Raw genomic sequence first — 21,926 nt, forward strand, 5'->3', positions numbered from 1 at the left:
TCTGGGTAATTGCCACCATTTCTTTTATTGCTCTGACATCTAGAATTTTCTTTATCTCTATTTCTTCCTCCCTCTCCTCTCCACTTCTTTCACTAGATACAGTCTCCATCATGAACACATTGCACACTCATCCTCAAAAAGAAAAAGTGGTAAAAGACTTAGTAGTCCTCTATTGTTTCCCCCTTGGAGGCATCTAGAAATGTTTGCAGCCTGTATTATTGGAATTTAGTAGACAGGGGCCAATGGACGCCAAACATCTTGTGGTGTATAATGTAGTCTCAAACGATGGTGATTTTTTCCATTTTAAATATCAGTAACACCATTGCTGAGAAAATCTAGGTGTAACTGAGGTTTAGGTTGGTACCAGTGACCTCAGCTAATAGAGGATTGTAGCTGTGCCTTGATGGGTAAATGCTAAAATCTCCTCAAGAATCTAGTATGACACCTTCCTGGCATTTGGTAGGCTCCTAATAAAACTATGTTGTATTCTGAATCAAGTTGTTCACTTGTAAACTAATCAACAACACTCAATAAGTCCTCTGCAAGTTACTTTCAGGAATAGAAAAAAAAGCTATATTTGTCAATATCAAGATTCTAACAGTGTTGTAGGAGACATGAACATGCATAGAAAAAAATATTGGGAAATTTTCAAAATGCTATTGGAACAAGGAAAGGTGAGAGTTGACTCTTGAGGAGAGTTGGTGGGGGAACTCTGTGTGGAAACCATGGAGGATAAGGTAGGATTTTAGCAGCAGGTAATTTTGTGGACACTTGCTGAAGTCAAGAGTACATTATAAGTAAGAACGTGGGAGAAGAGATATACATGTATAGGAAGATTGTTACTGGGAAGGATAGTACTTGAGAAGATGTGACAGAAGATGGGACTAAACAGGGGTTGGGGTAGAGTATAGATGGTCTTGAACTTCTTATAAAGAAGTGGCTGCACTTGAAGGTATGGATTTATGTGTGAATGTAGTCATTGGGCATAGTGTATGACACACTGCCTAATGGTCTATACTTTGCCTCAATTTCCTTCTTCATGGAGTCTGTGCTGTAAACTCCTTCAGTTACCAGCTGCTTAAACTTACCTTCCTGATTTTCAAGGTCTCCTCTCAAGAGCCCTTTTCAGTTTATTAATTTAAATGGTAGCAATTTTCTTAGAGGTGAATCGCATAATGATTTTTTTTCAATCTTTTTTATACAAGATAGCACTGAAAAAAGTATGATTAGATTCAATTCAGTTGTCTCCCACAAAAGTAATATGTAGAAAATACCAACCAAGGTGACTCTCTGTGTGCTTAATAGCCTAAAGATTTAGGTTAGGGATATAACAGAGAACTGTTCTGCTTAAAGAAATGAAAAGGTGTTGCACAAATTATCTTAAAGAGCCAAAAACAGCGTCCAGTTCCTACTTGAAACAGTTTGTTCTTGGAATATTGTCAGCTAAAATTGTGGTCAACTTTTGCAAATTGTATGAATTTGCACTGCATATTTTATTTGGTGTTTAGCAAAACTCCAATATGGCTCTGCATAACTTACACAATACACCATGAAAATGACTTCAGAAACTCCCACAGAAGTTGACAAATTGGGCATCTAATGCTTTTAAGCTAATTGCGTGCTTTGAGGTTAAAGAGTCGACTTGTTAAGAATGAAGATCAGAGTTTCTTGGAGAGAATGCTGTGCCGACTGCCACACTGAATGCAACCCAGCCCCATATCAGAAATGTTACAGAAGCTTAAAGAAGAAAATAATGTGAGCTTTAATCACCATTCTACTTGGTCTTAAGTGAAGTGCTCATGAATCATATGCAATATCATAGCAGTTTTGAAACCTATTCTTGAATTTTCAAGCTGTTATTTTCAGGAAATTTAGAAAGCAAATTGCTAAGTGATAAAGAGTAATCTGATACCATTGCTTATGCCATTTCCCCCCCCCTCTTTTGCAGACTGGAAAAAAGGAAAGGAGTAATACCCTGAATATTGCAATAGACAACATGTGTAAGAAGACAAGAGACCTTCGCAGACAGGTGAGGGAAGAGAGAGGCGTGGAGACAGAAACACCATATAAAATGAACTTCTTTTTCCACTGCTAGAATATTTACTTCTTGTTTTTGTCCTTCTTCAATTAATTTAGAACACAAAACATCAAGAGTAAATAGGTACCTTCCATATTTACATACCTCAGCCATTCTTGTGGCAAACATAAAGTACAAGAAAGAACATGTGCCTTAATATCAGGCAGAATTACATTCAAATTCTGGCCTTGCCCTCATCTGCTGTGTGATCTTGGGGACAAATTTAATCTTTTTTTTTTTTTTTAAGATTTTATTTATTTATTTGACAGAGAAAGAGACAGCCAGCGAGAGAGGGAACACAAGCAGGGGGAGTGGGAGAAGAAGAAGCAGGCTCCCAGCAGAGGAGCCTGATGTGGGGCTTGATCCCAGAGCACCGGGATCATGCCCTGAGCCAAAGGCAGACGCTTAACGACTGCACCACCCAGGCTCCCCAAATTTAATCTTTTTGAGCCTCTCTGAACCTATAAAATGGAATTCATAATATGTAATTGGACTTTGAGGAGTAAATGAAATGCTTATCAGTACCTGCTACCTAGTGACTTTTAGGGAATGTTGGTAAATTGGATCTGTTACATTAGAAACCGAGTTTATCATCCGTACACTTAGAGCAAACAGCTAGTAATCAGAGAGGTACCAATTTGCCCATTCAGTTATTTTCAGAATGCTTCAAAAATTGGTGCTGATTAAGCTAAGGCTACTTTGTAACCTTAGGTCATCAGGAACATAGGATTAGGGAGGATTTCATTAGGTAATTTAGAAGTCCAGTATTATGCCACAAGTTAAATTTTTTACCCCAGAAATATGAAGACTTAGCTGTTTTCAAAGACCTTTGCTTTCCATTATTTTCTACTATATAGTAACCGAGTTCTTTCTCATGTACAACTTCAACTTGGTCACCATTAACTCATAAAAGAGAGGTGAAAGCTTTTCAACCATAAGCTTTTAATGCAATATATTATTGTAGTTTAATGGGAAGATTTAGTAAAATGGCCTGAGTAATCTTTTAATTCAGAAGTGATTTGGAAATTGAATAAATAGGGATTCTTCAGCCAGTTAATATTAGCTGTAAAAAAAAAAAAAAAAAACAATTTTGAGGGCTGTGGAAATTCCAATTTCTCAACTTTATGGCCTTCATGTGAATTCTGTTTCTACCGTCAGCACTTAGAATCATGGAATGTAAGAATTGAAAAGAACTTAGCTCAACTTGTCTTATAGTGCAGATGAGAATGCACATCTGTGAAAAGATGGCCTGCCTAAGGAGGAAGGGGCATCGAATCTATACCAGGTCATAACCTATACTAAACTCAGGAACTTTTACCAAAGGGCCGTCATCCCTCTTCATTGCAGGACTTCTGTTCTCCATCTTCTTGAGGATTTCTACTCCATCTGCTCCTTTTGGGACTTGGAAAAGCTGTTCTGTGAGCTATCAACAATTGTGTCTTTCATTCCTGCCTCATCCCTCTCTGTTGCCTAAAACAAAATGCTAATCTACATTTATACCTCCAAAGCTTTTGGAATTATTACTTAAAAAAAAAAGTCAAGATAAATCAATCCTTTATGTGTAGGATTACTAGATTTAGCAAGTAAAAGCACAAGATCCGTTAAATTTGAATTTCACATTAAAAACGAACATGTTTAATTACATCCCAGATATTGCATGGGACATAATTATATTAAAAATAGTGTGTTTAAATTTGACCAGGCATCTTGTATTTTATCTTGCAATTCTACATGTGTTTCCCCCTCACTAACATCAGTGAGATATAGAAAGAACATGGGGGATTACTAATACTTTTCTTTATAGTAAAGGGATGTTTCCAGCTTATAAAAAACTGCTGTTCCAGAAGTATGAAAATTCTCTATAGTTTCTATAGGTCTACATATTCATTGTTTTGATTAAGTATTGATGCTTAACTAATGACTACAAACAACAGCAACCATTTTATTATGTTTCATGGTTCCGTGGGTTGGTTGGGGTCAGCAGGGCCATATTTGTACTTTTCACTTGTGATCTCCCATGTAGTGGCAGTCAAATGGTGACTGTGTCTGGGTTCAGGGCTGGGTATTTGAGGCCTCGGTGCTTCTTCTTCTTCCCTGTCTCCATGTGGTGTCTAAACTCATAGGACCCCTTCATGCGACTTCTCTCTCTCAAGCCTGGATTTCTTGCATGATAGTTCAAGGCTCCAAGAGAGGAGAGATGGAAGCTGCCAGACTTTCTTGATGATTAAGCTCCAAAGTTACCAGAATGCTATTTCTTCCCTATTCTATAGATAAGAATAGTCATGAATCCTGCCCCAGGTCAAGAGGACCAACAGAACCTCATGAAATGATATGTGTGTACAGGATGATGTGGGATTGTTAGAAGTTTGTCTCTGGAGACATCTGTGGTCTTCAGTGTCAGTGAGGTAGTTGCTATGGTTTGTTTTCGGTATCCTTACTTGCCCTCCCTAGGACTTCATTTTCCATCCTGATGTTTATACTTTTGCAATAATAAAAACTAGTTTAACAGCAACATGAGTCATCTCCACCTCTTCTTATTCTTGCAAAGTTTATCAAGCAGTTTGTTTTAAGCATCTTATATATACTCTTTCACACAGGAAGAAGAAAGTCCCTACCCTTAAAATATTTTTCTTTGGAATATTTAATGTTCATATATTGTTGTAGATCTGTTTTTGTTTGCATGTTTGTTTTTAGTAAACAATAATCAGAACACATCTTCTTGCCCATTTATCTAATCTCCTTGCTTACCCATGGCTTGTCCATCAGCAACACAGAAGCATTTTGGCTTTGGTTCAGAGAATCATTGGATTTCTAGGAGCTATTTTTGTGAGATACATTGCTTAGACAAATCTGTGAGGGGAAGGGAAGCAAATTATACATTTTGGGGCAATAAAATGAAATGACCTGGAAGGTGACTTAGTGTTTATTTTGATGAACCTTATTGCTTTGTGACTTTCTTGCCTGTTATCATAGAGAAGAAAGACAAAAGTCCTTGGCATGGTATTCCAGGTTCTCTGTGATTTGGCCATGACTTTAATTGACATTATTTATAATGTTCCTTCTCTTTCACTCTCTAAGTTCCTCCTCCTCACCACACCGCACATTGACCTGTTCTCTGACTATAGAGTCTACTTACTATTCACCAACTGTTCCATCACGTCCCACCCTGCCCCCCCACCAAAGCACATGTGTCTTTGTATATATGGCTTGTTTAACTTAGTGCTTTTCCCACTCCTCTTGCTTCCCCCACCTAGCCCCTAATCAACCTTAGGAACTTCAAGACTAACATACGTGCTACTTCTCCCATGAAACCTTTGCCATTATCAGTAGCTGGAATTATTATTTTTTCTTTCTGGAGCACTTACAGCATGTGTCGTTCTTTCATAGTAGTGATCATATCCTGCATGTGTTTTTCTTTTTTAATGGATTTTTTCTTCCCACTGGATTTCAGGTTCTTAAAATGATAGTTAAAACAACGTCTTTAATTTAGTAGTGCTTTGAAAAGCTCTCTACCAACTCCTTACGTTAGTCTTTACGTGATTGATTTTTATTTCTGAAACAAGAAATAATGCCATAGTATTATCTCAGTTTCTCAGGTGAGTCAATTTACTGAACATCACTTAGCTAACTGATAGAGCCAAGGTTTGAACCCAAGTCCACCCAAGCCAACCCAAATTGTAACCACCATATGAGGGGTCGGGGATAATGGCCTGTTCACCCTCAGAACTTCCAGTGCCTAATAAACTGATTTTAACCATCCTAATTTTTTTGTTCCTTACTATTTATTTTACAAGTTTTTTTTTATTAAACTTTTTCCATCCTTTAGTCTCCTTCCCCATCACTTATTTGAAAACTGCATACCTATTACAATTCTTAATAAAGGAGGAAGATCTTTAAGCATCATTTCTTTGTTTAAAAAATTAAAGCAATTTCCATTTCTACTGTATTATGCAGAGTGAAACATACATTTGATTTCACTAAAGGCAGGTTAAAATTTTTATTTGCGTATATTGAGAAAAAAATTGCCTGTTTCATAAATGCGAAAATAAGGACTTGAGATATGTCAAACTAAATAGGATTCTGCTAAAACACAAAACAAAAACTTGACTGATTTTTTATGCTGAGTTGTTGAATTGATATATGCATTTCTTCTCCATTTTGGTAGTATCAGTGCCACACTTAGAAAAAAATACGTATGTCCTTATACCTCCTCTTCATCATCCTCATAATGAAATAATGTTAACAATCCAGGGCACCTCGGTCAGTTAAGCGTCTGCCTTTGGCTCAGGTCATGATCCCAGGGTCCTGGGATCGAATCCCATACCAGGCTCCCTGCTCAGTGGAGAGTCTGCTTTTCCCTCTGCCTCTCCCTCTCCCTCTCCCTCCCCCACTCATGCTCTCTCCTTTCTCTCGCAAAAATAAAATAAAATCCTTAAAAAAAATGAATGATCCATAAGATACAAGTATCATTAAGTTGACACAGTAGGTGTACATTGAATTAATTATTAGGTGATTTAGTTGCTATTAGTTAATTGAGTTTTGACAGTCGCATTTTGCTATTTGACTTAAAATTACAATGGCATTAATATACACATGTATCATTTTTTCTAATTCCCTAAGGACAATTCTTTTCCGAGACACTTTCTTTTCTTTCCATTCCTCTTTCCCTCACAATTTCATTCTTTCTATTCTCTTATTTAGTGGTGGTGGGGGCAGTGCTGTCTTACAGTTTTCACATATAGCTTTCACTTTTGGGTTTCAATTGTAGAGAAATATATTATTTTATTTGAGATCCCAAACCACTTACATCAGTGGGAAATAGAAAAATTGATGTCTCAAAGCCTTTTATTAAACTGTGGTGAGAAAAGATGGAAAACCCCTCAGTTTGATTTTGTGCCTGACATCTTTCGTGCCTGGCCACGAACAGGTATTATTGAAAATACATACCTCTAACTCCTATTGGCCTCCCACTAACTTCTGATTTTAGTGCTACAGCTTCTAAGGTTGTCCTATTTTTACATTGGCATGTTGGATTCTTCTTTAAAGTTTTTTGTATATCACTCAAGTGAAAGGAATGAGTTGTTCTGTTGGATGGGAAAATAACATGAAAATTAATAAGATAGAGGCTTCTTACATATTATACACAGATATAGGTGAGTGTACAATTTAAATGAAAAAAATCCCGTATGTCAGAATATGCCAGAACATATAAAGAAAATTACTTAGCATAGCATTCGAGGCATTCCATATCTTGTCCCTATTTGCATTTCTAGGCCTCTCTTGTAATAATTCCTCTTTCACAGTCAGCACAGTACAGGGGATGCCAAAATCAAATTCAGTAGTGTGCAAAGCAGAAGAGATAAAGTGTGATCATCAATGGGTAGTTTATGTAAGACATCAGAGTCTGTTACTTGGAACATGACCAAACAACATTATTACCAGACCAGTGTATCTATTTTATATTAGATTCCCCTGACAGCAGGTCCTACGACCAGAGCCTCGCATAGGTAGGAGGAAATTCCAAGAAGCATGTATAAGAAACAGGAAGTGTAAGAGAACTTGCAGGGAAGGAGGAAAGAATGTGCTGTTTGAGATTCCTATTGTAGGCAGCAGGAATTTAAGGACCTCTGAGAAGGGACAGAATGTCTCCCAGGATTGCTTAACCAATGGATAGGGGCCAGGAATCTTATCCGGTCGCTCCCATCTCCACTGATTGATAGTTATTCCCAGTGGTGTTCCCTCTTCAGAACTTCCAGGCTGTCTGTGCTTTGGCTGAGACAGAACCTAAGAAAGAATAACAAAGAGAAGCATGGGGTGCATTCAAGGTGGGATGTCTTGAAAGGACAAGGAATTGTTCCCTTATAGCAACAGCTGAAATTAGAGACTGGTTCAGTGGTTGAGACATCATCTTTCAATCTTTTTGTCTTATTTTGTTCTTTTTACCTGAAATGCTTTCCATTACCTCTGTTGTACCTAAGAAATCCTGTTTTAATCCTTACTCTATCACTGTGTTCTAGTCACACTAAATTATTGTGCTGTCTTGAGGCTTTCTTTCTTTCTTTCTTTTTCTTTCTTTCTTTCTTTCTTTCTTTCTTTCTTTCTTTCTTTCTTTCTTTTTTATCGCTTATGATAGTCTTTTTCTAGGATGCTATGCTTTCCACTTCCCACCTCCTAATCTTAACAGCTAATTCAGCTTTTAAAGTGGAATATGTCTCTTTACAGAAGGCTTTTTAACCTCAACAATCCAAGTTAATTGTTTATTTGTTTGTGCTTTTTTTATAATAATTTTTTATTATATTATGTTATTTACCATACAGTTGTTTGTGCTTTTTTAAAGGTACTCATCAAACTCTTTTGGCACTTCTCACTCCCTAATATTGCCCTGTCTTTGTTATCCTGACATTCCCAGGTTGCCTTGAATGGTGCCTTGCCCTTAGAAAGCAGTATACAACTATGGGAAAGAAGATTCATTTTGTTCATTATATTTGAATTGTATCATGTCAGGTAATTTCGGCCCATTTTCCAACAGAATGTTGAAAGCATTGGCATAGAACTTATTTGTAAGCTCATTTTTCAGTCGTTATACGTCCATGGTACACCTTCTCTCACTGTGTTTTGTACTTAGCAACATATCTTAGACTAAAGTAAAAAAAAAAAATGTGTTCCTAATATGGTTTAATTAAAAAATTAGTTTAGCCAAAGCATTTGTTCATTTATTCGTTAATAATAGTAAATTAGCTGTACTTCAAGCCTCACCTTTGCAACATGTTTCAGCACTTCTGTATGGAATGAAGGATTGAATGAATAACAGGAAAAACATAGCTGAAAACCTTGGGGGGAAAAAAAAGAACAAGGGAGTAAATACCATTAAAATAAAGGGAAGAAAAATGGTAGTATCATAGAATAGAAATGCATAGACCATAGCAAATGTATCCAGTGCTGTAAGATTGCTGTAAGCATTCAAGTATTTCCAAAAATTGGCACAATGTGGGATGATAGTTACTCTCTGTCTCTCTAGATTTTTGTATGTGACAAAGCAAAATGTATTTTTTTTTAAAAGCGCAAGAGAACGGTCTAACTTTTTAGGTATAGTTGTAGATGGAAACATACATCAAAGCCTTTTATATGAGAAACATCAGTTTTTAAACCTGTGTCTCAATGTAGTTGATACCAAGTGTTGCTTCTTCATGTAATAATCAAATTACTAGAAATAGGAGTTTATTCTCACTGTCTCCACCTCCACTCATCTCCCATTCATTCTTCAAACCATTGCAATAGACTCCTGTTTCTACTTTTCCGCTCGGATTTCTCTAAGTTAATCGATGACCACTTAGTGGTCAAATCTATTAGACAAGTCTTAGCTCATTTTATTTAACTTACCTTTAAAATTAGACTCTGAAACTCATTATCTTTTTGAAATATCTTTGCTGTCAGTTTCCTGATTTTCCTTTATTTTAACGTTTAATGACTCTCACTTCTCTATTAGATTATAAGGGACCATCTTGCTATATTTCATAATAGCTTGCTCTTGGTAGAAAGGTAAGGAAATGATGTTTAGAAATAATTGTTGAATTGAATGGAATCAAATAACACAGAAAAGAAGAATCAACAAGTCCGTAATGTGGGTAGTATAATTGCATCTGGGAGGATAAGTTCATCTGGAGAGAGCACTGACATAGATTTATTTGAAAGTTTCTCTTTCAGCTGTTGGTCATTTGCTCTCTTTGTTTTTGGCCATCATCTCAGTCTCTTTTTAGATCCTGCTCTTCCATCTGCATGACTCCCATATATGGTAATATTTCCTAAGATTTTATTCTTGGACATCTTCTCACTGTGCATGATCCTATCTGCCTCCTTGGCTTGCATTACCTCCCATATGTATGTTGGCTATTAATTGCATATCTTTAGTTCAGATCTCCTCTTAGCCCTCCTTCTATAGATCCTGGTTATAAATGAAAGAAAAAAAGGATAAAAGGGAGGGATGATAATTGAAGACTGTTCCCCCTCTGAGATTCCTTCTACTTTTACGTATCTGGAACTAACATAACATAATTCCCCCGCTCAAGTCCTAACTTGTGATTTGTTGCCTGACTTCTCTGGTTCAGTCTTTATGGACATCAAACACATTGTTCATTCATTCAAGGTCTTCCCCTTGCCTTATAACCCCTTAGCACTCTGCACTCTGTCCTAGTAAGTGCTCAGACAATATTAATTAGTTGCTATTAGTGATTTGCCTTTCTGTATGCTAAGCAGATTCTTTCCTTGGGGATCTCCCATAGCTTCTGTGAAACTGTTAGAAGCCAGAAAATTTCACAATTCTTCTGCCTAAGATGTATCATCTATTTTTTTCTCCCATTAATCTATAATTATTATGGATTTATTATCCTATAAATATAGGAAGATAGTGTTGTTGTTTTTTTATGCAGCTACACCAGCATTCTCATGTAATCCAAAACTAGGGTGACTGTCTATTTGTTTTAAAAAATACTCTAAAATATAATTTTCACAGAAGGCAAAATATAACTTTTTTGTCTGATACCTGTTCATTTCTGTTTTCTTGTATAGAGGTTATTAAATTAAATGAGGAGGTTATTAAATTAAATGACTAAAAAACTGGGGAGCCATTCATAGTCATTGACACTGTTGGATGAAACTTTTCAAGATACTGTGATCCTTTAGGACTTAATATTATATAAATACAATGCATTAATTTTCCAATGCAGTTTTAAATTTCAGAAAATATCTGCTGAATAGAGTAATTGCCTGATTGTCATTTATGAGCTTACACATAATCTAATTTAAAAGAACTAATTGTAGCAGAATGTTATACTTGTTTAATAATTTAAGGTGTAAGGGCAAGAACAATTAATGCAGATGAAGAAAATTGGACCTCAAACTCATTTATTATTCTCCTTGCTCTATTAATCTGTTATCAGCTGGCATAATCGGTGATCTAACTTGGTTTAATTACCATGAAGACTACAATTTAGCTAATCAAAATTTATCATCAGTTCCTCCAACAAAGCAGAAAACATTTTATAATTTTGTAATTATGAAAATACATGATGTACAATGTTTGTACACGTGCATAAACATTACAATAGTACAATTTCTTTGAGGGAAAATTGATTATTATCACTTATAATCTGACCTCTGGGCTAAGTATAATTTAAGAAAAAAATAGCGCATTTTGAGAACAAGAGAGCTATTGCTCAATGATTTTTTTTTCTTGGATATTTTGTTTGTTTTAACTCTGTACGCGACAGTCTTAAATATTATTAGTTTAGAAATTGTGTAAAAATATGTAAGATCAATTTTGTAACTACTGAGATTGTAAAAATAGGAAATAAAATGAACCATTTCCTGAAAAAAAAAAAGTGATTTTTTTATTTCTCCTCAGCTCCGTAAGGCTATTATAGATCATGTGTCGGACTCCTTTTTGGATACGACAGTCCCGCTTTTGGTTCTCATTGAAGCTGCCAAGAATGGCCGGGAAAAGGAAATAAAAGAATATGCTTCAATATTTCGCGAACACACCAGCAGGCTTATAGAGGTAAGCATGCTAGAACTATAACAACTCTAAATCCAGGAGACTGAAGCTCTCATTCCCCATTTATAGTTGAATTGTACTCAGATAAAAACTTTTGACAACTTATTACAAATTAAGCAAAGTTAAATATTTTTAATGTATATTTTTTTTCACAGCTACACACACACACACACACACACACACACACACAGAGAAACTGGTTGAATGAAGGTACTTTGTTTTATCCTTACAAATATTTTCTTCCTGTTCTAACAGGAAAGTATCAAATACTCTACTTCATGCCATTTTATTATTTCTCTACCATCTTTTCATGGCTGTATTACTCCTTCGGTCTTTCAAATCATATTCAACTATGTAACATGACTATAGAGAAAGAATGTCAGATATACAGGGGTAGAAATAACTGGAATTAATAAGTGGGGATAGTGGATTGGTCCATGTCCCAGTACAAGCAAGAGGAGATGATAGAACTATAATTTCGTCTGCTTGGAAGCTGGAAGCATGGAAATGCCCCATAATTTGGGGGCAAGGTGGCATATTGCTGAAAGAGCCATAAAATGCTAGATAATTCCTAGGAAACAAATAATAAATCCTGTTCTATTATGGGGATCAGTAAGGCAGCTACAGTATAAGAGAGTCTGAATGGAAGGATTTCTAACACCAGTAAGGTGACAATGCTCACAAGGCCTGGAATCGGCAGCAGAAAGGGGAAAATGTGCTTGACCAGATTCATATACCAGAGCTGATACACTGCTAGGACTTGTCAGTATGACTGCACTGTTGTTTATGGCCAGTGTCTGCTCTCATTGGCAGCACCATGCCATATTGATCATTCAGTGTTCTGACTGCCACACTTTCATATACTGGCTATGAACTTTTGTGGTGAATATGTTTGGGGGCTCAAATTGCTTGTAAAAACTTGTGAGTCAGAAATAGACACCACCTGAATTAGAATCACAGCATTTTATGTAACATATCTTTAATGTAGATCCATTAGGAGGGAAGTTTCCCATGTAGCTAGCATTTTCACTATAAACTCTCTGAGTCCTAATTTTCACATCTAGAAAATGAAAGGAGTTGATAAATAGATAATTACTAAGATCATTTCAGCCCTGAAACTGACCTACCTCCAACTCTGAAATCTACTTTGAACTTCCCAAGAACTCTGTGAGACAGGTTAACTGTTATAATTCCCATTGACCTTAGATGGAAACAAAGTTACAAACCCAGACCAGACTAATTAGAGCCGGAGCTGATTTTCAGGCTTACAATTTTTAACTAATTCATTCAATTATTTATTATATTTCTCATCTTATTTATTCCCTTTTGTGTTCATTCCTCAAATATGCATTCAGTCTTCCCCCCCCAGGAAAATGTTAAAGTAAGAGGCAAAGCAGAAGGAACAGATCATTACAGGCACCTAACTAAGTGTAGCCCCTGACAATCATAATCATTTTTTCTAAAAATATGTTCTGTAAGCTGAAGGCACACTGAATTATGAAAACAACCTTTTGGTGAAATATTCTAAGTAAAAGTTGGTTTCTGCTAAGAAAGTTACGTCCTTATTCCTATTTCTTAGTTTAGTGTTGCTATGAAACATAAAACTCATAAGGTGCTCAATAAAGAAGGGCTTCTTGATCACGGTTTTTTGGGGAAAAGTTCTATCTATTTCTCCTCTTGAGAAGCTTTTACAGTTCTGAGAAATCCATAGATGAGACGACCTCTTAAGTAAGAATTTCCCCAAATCAGTTTACCTAAGGAGCTCTTCTTTCCCCGACACTTACTGCTAAGGCAGTGCCCTGAAGGAATGCTTGAGAATGCTACCTTAGTTTATTGTGAAATGATGGTTTATCAGAAGGGGGAATGAACCATGAGAGACTATGGACTCTGGGAAACAAACTGAGGGCGTCAGAGGGGAGGGGGGTGGGGGAATGGGATAGGCTGGTGATGGGTAGTACGGAGGGCACGTATTGCATGGTGCACTGGTGTTATACGCAAGTAATCCATCATGGAACTTTACATCAAAAACTAGGGATGTACTGTATGGTGACTAACATAATATAATAAAAAATTATTATAAAAAATGGTGGCTTATTATTATGAAGATAGAGCTCTACGAATCTGTTTTAAATATTTAAGGATCTTGAAAATTCTGTATTTCATGTGAACATTGAAAGAATGAAAGATTTTATAATTTTGAGCTCCTGGGGGACTGAGAATGAGTTTTACGTTGAAATTCCCCTTAATACAAATAATGAGATTATGCTCGCTTTGGAGTCACAGTTCTCACTCTTGTATTACTTAGAAACTGGCCTAAGTCATTTTCAGTTCCAGTTAGCTTATACTACGCAACACACCATTTCCAAACTTAGTGGCTTAAAACAACCATTTAATATTCTTTCACTGATCGGTAGGTTGGCTGGGCAGATGGGCAACTCTCATGTGATTACTGTCAAATATTGGCTGGGAATGGAGCCCTCGAAAGCTTTGACTGGGCTCGACATACAAGATGTCCCATTCATATGACTGAAAGTGCATGAGAGCTATCAGCTGGGATCTTGGCCGTGGCTCTTCGCTGGAGGACCAATACATGGCCTTTCCATGTGGCTTCAGCTTCTTGCAGAATAGTTGCTGGTTCTGAGATGAGGGGTCCCCAAAGCAAGTCAGAGATGGGAAGTAGATACTGATATCCGGTTAAGGCCTGGGCCCAGAAATCGGCAGAATACCACTTCCACTATATATTATTGGTCAAAGCAACCATGGAGCCTGCCCAAATAGGAGGGGAGGCAGGGAGGCCTGAGACTTCACCTCTCAATGGAAAGAATAGCAAAATATGTGGCCACCTTTATTCTATTGTACTTCTCAGGACCTCGTTTGCTTTATATAAAGTGAAAGTTAATAAGATAATGTCTAAGGTCACTGCCAGTTTCTAAAATTCTTTGATATAACAAATACTTTTTACAATTGAGAGACTTCTAATTTTCTTTTTCTTTTTTTTTTTTTTAAAGATTTTATTATTTATTTGAGAGAAGGGGGGGAGGGGCACAAGCAGACTCCCCGCTGAGCACCGAGCCTGATGCAGGGCTCTGATCTTACAACCTGATCATGACCTGAGCAGAAATCAAGAGTCAGATGCTTAACTGACGGGGCCACCCAGGAGCCCCAAGACTCCTAATTTCCTAACAGCTATAGACTTTGGAGAAAATGAAAATGGTTTTTAAGTATACTGCTTGCCCACTAGGTTGTTTATATATATCAAGAAGAAAAAAAAGAAAAAGAACACTTCATTTATCTCCCAGGAAAAGTTCTTTTTGAAAGCAGCTGTCTAACCAAGGCAACAGAAAATCATCATTAATTTACTACAAACATTGAGCCAGAAGTGCCTGTGACAGAGTCCAGGGAAATAGGAGAGCTTAAATATATCAGTTTCAGAAGACATTGTAAGTTTACTTTGTATAGATTGTTTACCAATCTTCCACCTTTGTTTTCCCTAGTACTCCTCCACCCAGACTTCTTAGACCCATCTTATTCCCAAGCTGGGTAATTTGACAGAGCAGGACAGAAAGTCTTAGATTCTAAATGACTTCAAGGAAAAGCTATTTTCAACATGTCTGGGTTTTGATACCTCAACTGTGTTTGTCAGAGAAATCTAAAATCAGTGAACTTGTTGCAGTAAGACTTAAATGAAAAGTTCATTTTTAAAGAATTCCTATCAGATCTTTGAAGAACAGCTCCATGCTGTTAATGGAACACATTAGATAGTGGTTAAAATTGTAACTTTTACCAAAAAAATAAAAATAAAAATAAAAAAATAAAAATAAATAAAAATTAAAAAAAAGAAAAGAAAAAAAACTGGATTTGAACACAAAGCAAAAACAAAACAAAACAAAACATAAAGCATTTAGAAACTATGAGTAATAATTAAACAACCAAAAGGACTTGGGGTATTGGAGAAAAGGAGTTGGAATGAGGAGAAGAATGGCCAGTAAATTGGGCCTGAACTTTCCCATTCTCTAGTGGGGTCATGTCTGAGGTCTCCTGTTACATTGTCATGTAGTTTGGTATAAAATGATCGTGGGTGAAATGATGGTTATAAAACTCTGGGTAGTGTCAATAACTGGAGAACCTAGATCCTTATGGCTAATTTTGTTTAGTTATGCTGAACCAAGGAACTAGGATGAAAGGCTTATCCTACTTAGAACATCCAAGTTACTCTGTGTTTTTGGGTCTACCAAACCACAGTGGGTATGAGAAGAAGGAGTCAAAAGGTTGGCATTTTTAAAATCATCTTTACATAGTGATTAGCTATTTAATGACAAATATGCTTATTGAATTATACTCCCCATTATTTGGTCTTGAACTGATGGTGAATTAGGGCACCATTAACTCTACTGACTTCCACCAATAATACCTATTAAACAGGAAGTTTAAAATACTAATTTTATCTTAAAATTTAAACTATTCACTAATTCTAGAGAGTAAGAATTTTATCTGTCATCACTTAGAGCCTATTGTGTTAGCCAAGTCTATGCAGTTAGTACTCCATAAATCTGCACTGAATGAAAGACAACATTCGTTAACAGTAACTCACTTTTGTTTCTCTCTAAAAAGTTAACTTTGGGGATTCCAGTAACTGGACTTGAGACAATGTCTAAGCCCAGTTACTTAAGAGAGTGCCTTCCTATTCTACTGTACATGAATACTTGAAAATAATTCTTCACAATGATATTAGCAAACACCTTTGCCATCAATTATCAAACACAAACACTATAAACTCTATTGCAGATCTCCCTCAGATGGAGTTTATCACAGTTAGATAACATTTTCAAAGAGCTTTACCCACTTCAAGATAATAGTTTGTAAATTTAATGTGGTAATATAATTGTTACTCAGAAGAATGCCATTGCATTCAATACATGCATTGCTTATTACAATGGCTGTTATTTAATATTTCTTTAAAATTAATTTCTAAAAACTCCACTATTATTTTTGAATCATATTACAATTTGTTCTCAGCAATCAGTTCATGCTGAACACTACATAGTAGCTACCAACTAAAAAGGTAAAAATCTCCAGTTTATCCCATGGATTTTACCATATTAATTATTATTAAATATGACAGTGTTAATGATCTAGGCCTGAAAATTTTCTGTGAATTAGAGAAGTTTCTCCATGTGAAAAGCCAGTTTCGTCAGTGCTTTGACTTACTCATCAAAAATTCATCTGTCTTGATGCACCTTATTTTAGTAAGTTTCATGGGAGCCTTTCATCAAAAAGGAAAAAGTGGGTGGACATTTAATTATAATACTTCCCTCCAACCTACAAAGCTGATTGTTCCCACTCACAAAATGGCGAGCCAGATTTAGCAAAGCCCCAGTGCCAAGAGAGAAGGCTGTAGAGGGGACTCTTGCTGTTTGCAAGAAGTGCTTAGAGCTCTCAGCTCTACTTTTATCTTTGCTTTTTGACAGATCCTGTTCTAGTGTCACACATTGCTTTAATTGATCATCTGTTATCAAATAAGGATATGCTCAGTTACAAATAAATAAAGCTTTTAGAGTCCCATCTCGTTCTTCCTCCTCCCCCCAAAAAAGAAAAAAAATGAAAGAATAAAAAGAACAAACCCATACTTACACTTGTACACAAACCGACAACTGTTCTCAGTGAACATCTTGGCAGCTCTCCTCTTTTGATGGGGAAGGGATGTTACAGCTAAGTCAGGAATGCTTTTGCTTATATAGAGCACAGGTGTGACTGCCCACTCCCTGATTAGAAACTGTTCAGCATCTTAATCCCTGTCAGCTAAAGCTTATGTTGAGCATGATCCTTAAGAGCCTAACCTGAATGCACAGTGAGTGACCGTTCCATATTGGAGAGGGTTCTTTATAAATTTTCTATTCATGGTGCTTGGAATACAGGGAAATGGAGAGTGATACAATTATAGAAAAGTCAGAGCCTTTCCATAGTCAGATGTAGGTATTTTTGAATGAGATATTAGTGTTTTGGAATTAAAATATGGTATTAGAGTAGTTTAGGAATTTAGTATGAACTAAGCAATAGAAGCAATATTTACATTAAAACTTGATGACTAGGCAGGAATTGGATTTGAAAAACTAGAACTCCAAGTTGAGATATAAGTGTGACTAAAGTCACTAAAGTCACAGTGCTCATTCCTATGTTCCAGTAATATAATAGAAATGAAATCTAGATCATTAAGTTGGCTGAAGCATGAAGTGGGATAAAGACAGTTGATCAATACCCTTGAATATTTGATTGCCAGGGTGAATTGCTTGGATTTCATCTTAAGAACTGGATGATCCAGTAATGGGTTTGGAAAACTGCAGTTGCTTCTCACCACAGAAGGGTCTAAAGGGAAGCCATATTTTAGGAGAGTTTGTGTATGGATTATTTCATATCTGGATATAAAAATTTTCTAACCCCCAACAATTGATTAGATTCTCAGGAATATAAGCTGGCATTTAAAAAGACTGCATTTAAGACTTAATTTAATCTTATACATTAAAGAGAAGAAAACTCTGTTTAATCATGAACTTGGAACATAAAAGCAAGTGACTCAAGACTTAATGACATTAGATTGATGCTATCCAATAGAAATAGCAGAACACATATATAATTTAAAATTTTCTAGTAGTCAGACTAAAAAAAAAAGTAAAGTTAACAGGTAAAACCAATCTTAATAATATGTTTTATTTAATCCAGTATACCCCAAATACTATCATTTCAACATGTAATAAATATAAAAACTATTAATGAGATATCTTATTTTTTTGTACTGAGGCTTAGAAACCTGGTGTATATTTTGTACATACAGCCTATCTTAATCTAGACTATCTATATTTTTAGTGTACAATAGCCATACATGACTGGTGGCTATGTATGAGACAGTAGAGTTCTAGGTAGATGATTAGCAAGTTGAGGACAGGAATATATTCATTCATTCATTCAGCAAATATGTCTTAAGTGCCTGCGGTGTGCTATGTACTCTGCTGGACCCTGGGAATACTGTCTAGGGCCTTTGTTTTTGTTTTCCTAGATGGATGTACAGTAAGTACAGCATTCAGTAAATCATTAATGAATTAAATAGTATATAAACAAAGTAGAATGTCAGTTAATCCTATGGAAAAATTTAAAAGATGGCAAATAGCCTGACTTATTAAGTAAGGTGTAAAATATGGAGACAGACTTGGTTTTGAAGCTTGGCTTGATGTTTTTGGGAAAGTCACTTAATATCACTTGTTTTATTCTGTAACAGACATACTCCATTGTAAAGTGAAAACAATAGTGAGATTGAATGGGATGACGCATTAAAGTACCAAATGCCACATGATGTGGACATTGGTGTTCAGTGAATTGGTGTTCAGTTTTCTTCCCTTTCCTCTTTTAAACATTTTTTCCCCGAAGTCTTATGTGGAAAGAGGTCACTTGAGTCTCCAAAACTCCTGATGAGCAATGACATTTTCCTTTTGAAAAATTCATTTTGTAAGGAATTTCAAATATACTATACTCGTTGGACATTTGCATCCAACTTCCAAACATAGGTAAGTTATTTTTCAGGAATATTAACAGACCGAAAATGGCATGTACAAAATGTCCAGCTGAAATTATGTCCCTAAGGTTTTGATATACACTTAATTGGTGTATGAAATTTTTCTGAAACTTTTCAGTATTATTCTCCACGATGGTATTTGGCCAGGAGTTAACAAGCAAACACGCTAACTAACAATTACTGATGAATAATTCCAGGCCCAGAAGTGAAACTTCGTTTTAATCACCAGTCTGATTATGCAGGCTGGGACTGATCTATTTCTTTTAATCAATTCACTATTCACTCAATTAAAAAAAAATAGAGTGAGTTCCTCCAGCGTGCTGTATAGAGCTCATCTGTACAGAGCCCTGCATTTAAAACTTGATTCCATTTTTGTCTTTTGTGTTTCAAAACATATGACTCCCCTGCAAAACAAATCTATTCCCTTGAATAAGTGACTTTAGCAAATCATTGAGCATCTCTAGAATTCAGTTTCATCATCTGTAAATGGAAAATGAGGGATTAAATCATCTCTATTCCTGGCATTTGAAATTCTAGAAACCTAGGAGAAGAGATCTTTTATTTGTTTTATATGTATAGTTAATTTGGTGGTGGATGGAGGAGGCTGGTTAATCAGAAGTTTGGAGGGTGGTTATTTTGTTGCTTTTACAGGACAAAAAAACTTTTTTTGAATAATAAAGAGAAGAACAAAATAGGGAAGAAAATAAGGTAAAATAAATAAAACATTTAGTAATCTGTGCCAGCATCATGTAATGCACCTTATACTTACTACCTCATTACAGCCGTGCTCACAATGATGGAGATAAATATTTTTATTGCCATTTTGCTGATAAGGAAACCCTAGCTGAGAAAAATTAAGCAACTTGCCTAAGGTCAAATAGCTAAATGGCAGAGTAGGGAATCAAATTGGTTCTTTCAGTGGCAGAGGTTAAAGGAATCAAGGTAGCACAATAAATCTAAAAATGGAAAGTGAGCCCAAGTCTTATATATTGTTTAATTTCTTGATAGAGAGAAGAGACATATTTCTGAATGCTTTTAGTTGAGGGACCTGCTATCAAATGGATCAATCTGCAAAAGTTTTAAGAAATGATTTTTTTTTTTCCTACAGAGACTAATCTTTTTTTTTTTTTTTTTAATATGGTAGACACACCATGTTATATGAATTTCAGGTATACAACTTAGTGATTTGACAAGTCTATACATCAGCTATGTTCACCATTAAGTGTAGCTCTAATCTTATTCTACTTTCCTTAACTAGAGAAGCAGAAAGCCAGAAGCACACATTTATGCCCATGAAATCCTTCTGCATGCAGTCATTCTTTTTAGCTGATAGGTAACTGCTTAGCTAATAGTGATTAGTCCAGGGTATAAGACATAAGTGAGATCAGGCATCATCTTCTGATGAGAAAGTATAAGTAATCCACTTGTAAGTTGACTGTTTGGAACTTGGAATATATTTTGCCTATTAATCAGTATTATGTATACTATTTAGCTTCCTCAGTTAGTCCACAAAAGCCTATTGAGTCCTTAATAGAAGTTAAAACTTACAGAGCATTTTATTAGGAGTATTCTTCCTAACTTAAAATGCATTTAGAGGTGCCTCTCCCCATCAGTCAGCTCCTTTTCAGTCTTGTGTGCAGAGTATCCCTAAGGTAGGGGCAGAAAATTCAAATGCTTACAGTAGGGGACAAAAAGTAATGAATGAAAGGGCTCGGTATGGTATGGTGGGCCTGTTATGAAATGGAGAGCATAAGCTTAGTCTAAAGGGTTGGTCTCTACTCATCTTCAGTCAGTTATTGCTCTGCATAAATTCATGCCCTGTTTTGTCAGATATTACAACTTCTCAAAAGAACTCAGAAATACATATTTTAATATAAAAATATGTTGGTTTCTAAGTATAGATAGCTAAATCAGTTTAAAACAAAATAAAATAGGAGTGCCAGGGTAGCTCAGTTGGTTAAGCATCCGACTCTTGATTTTGACTTAGGTCACGGACTCATCATGGTTGTGGGATTGAGCCCCGCATCAGGCTCTGTGTTCAGTGTGGAGTCTGCCTCAGATTCTCTCTTCCTCTTCCCTCCCACTCACTTTCTCTCTCTCTCTCAAATAAATAAATAAAATCTTAAAAAAAATAAAATAAAACCACAACCCCATCATTTGTGGCAATGCATAATGCCAAGGCCCACTAGTTTTACAATCTCTGCTCTAAGGTCAAGCTTAAGCAAGGTGGATGTTTGTAAGTGATGTAGATTATATCTGGAGGATGTCTTGTTAGTAAGAATCAGATATTATAGTTAGGTGGGTAAAATGAAGGAAGGTAACTTGATTTGGGGAAGTGGGTTCTTTCTGCTTTTCTTCCTTATAGTGGTTAACCTTGAAGTAGGTGGTGAATTGAAAAGAGTTAAGAGCACAGTGAAGATAAGCTATTTCCTCCTATCTCCTCTGCTGCTTGCAAACACAGTCAGGGTAGGAGTAGGGAGAGAGAAAGTGGGATCTTCCCAAAGGATCATCTAAATGTATGTTAGACACAGTGAAAGCTCTAGCTTTGTTTATCCAGAAAATCCCTTTCATAAAAAAACACTTAGGCTTGGCACTTTCTGCAAGATGGAAGTGTAGATTTGATGCCTTTAAAGAAATGCTCCCATTACTGAAAAACAAAATCAAATTTACTCTGCATTCCATTGATGACTTTGTCTGAAGTGTAGGCAGCATGAAAAAAGCCTTAATTTTTTCTA

The 21,926-nt window shown here is 36.0% G+C and overlaps 1 protein-coding gene across 9 annotated transcripts in view; it reads left to right on the plus strand.

The window, feature by feature from the left end:
- The window catches only part of CTNNA3 (catenin alpha 3), a 1,640,794-nt gene that overhangs the window by 880,928 nt on the left and 737,940 nt on the right, over window positions 1-21,926 (plus strand). For 7 of the 9 annotated variants that reach the window (XM_026504310.4, XM_048218672.2, XM_048218678.1 and 4 more), the window contains 2 exons: window positions 1,949-2,029; window positions 11,478-11,630. In XM_026504310.4, coding sequence (XP_026360095.1) covers window positions 1,949-2,029; window positions 11,478-11,630 — 234 coding nt within the window. The remainder of the gene's footprint in view (window positions 1-1,948; window positions 2,030-11,477; window positions 11,631-21,926) is intronic. The other 2 variants (XM_057308882.1, XM_048218677.2) reach the window with 1 other exon arrangement.

Source organism: Ursus arctos, unplaced genomic scaffold (genome assembly GCF_023065955.2).
Source record: "Ursus arctos isolate Adak ecotype North America unplaced genomic scaffold, UrsArc2.0 scaffold_7, whole genome shotgun sequence".
Lineage (NCBI taxonomy): Eukaryota > Metazoa > Chordata > Mammalia > Carnivora > Ursidae > Ursus > Ursus arctos.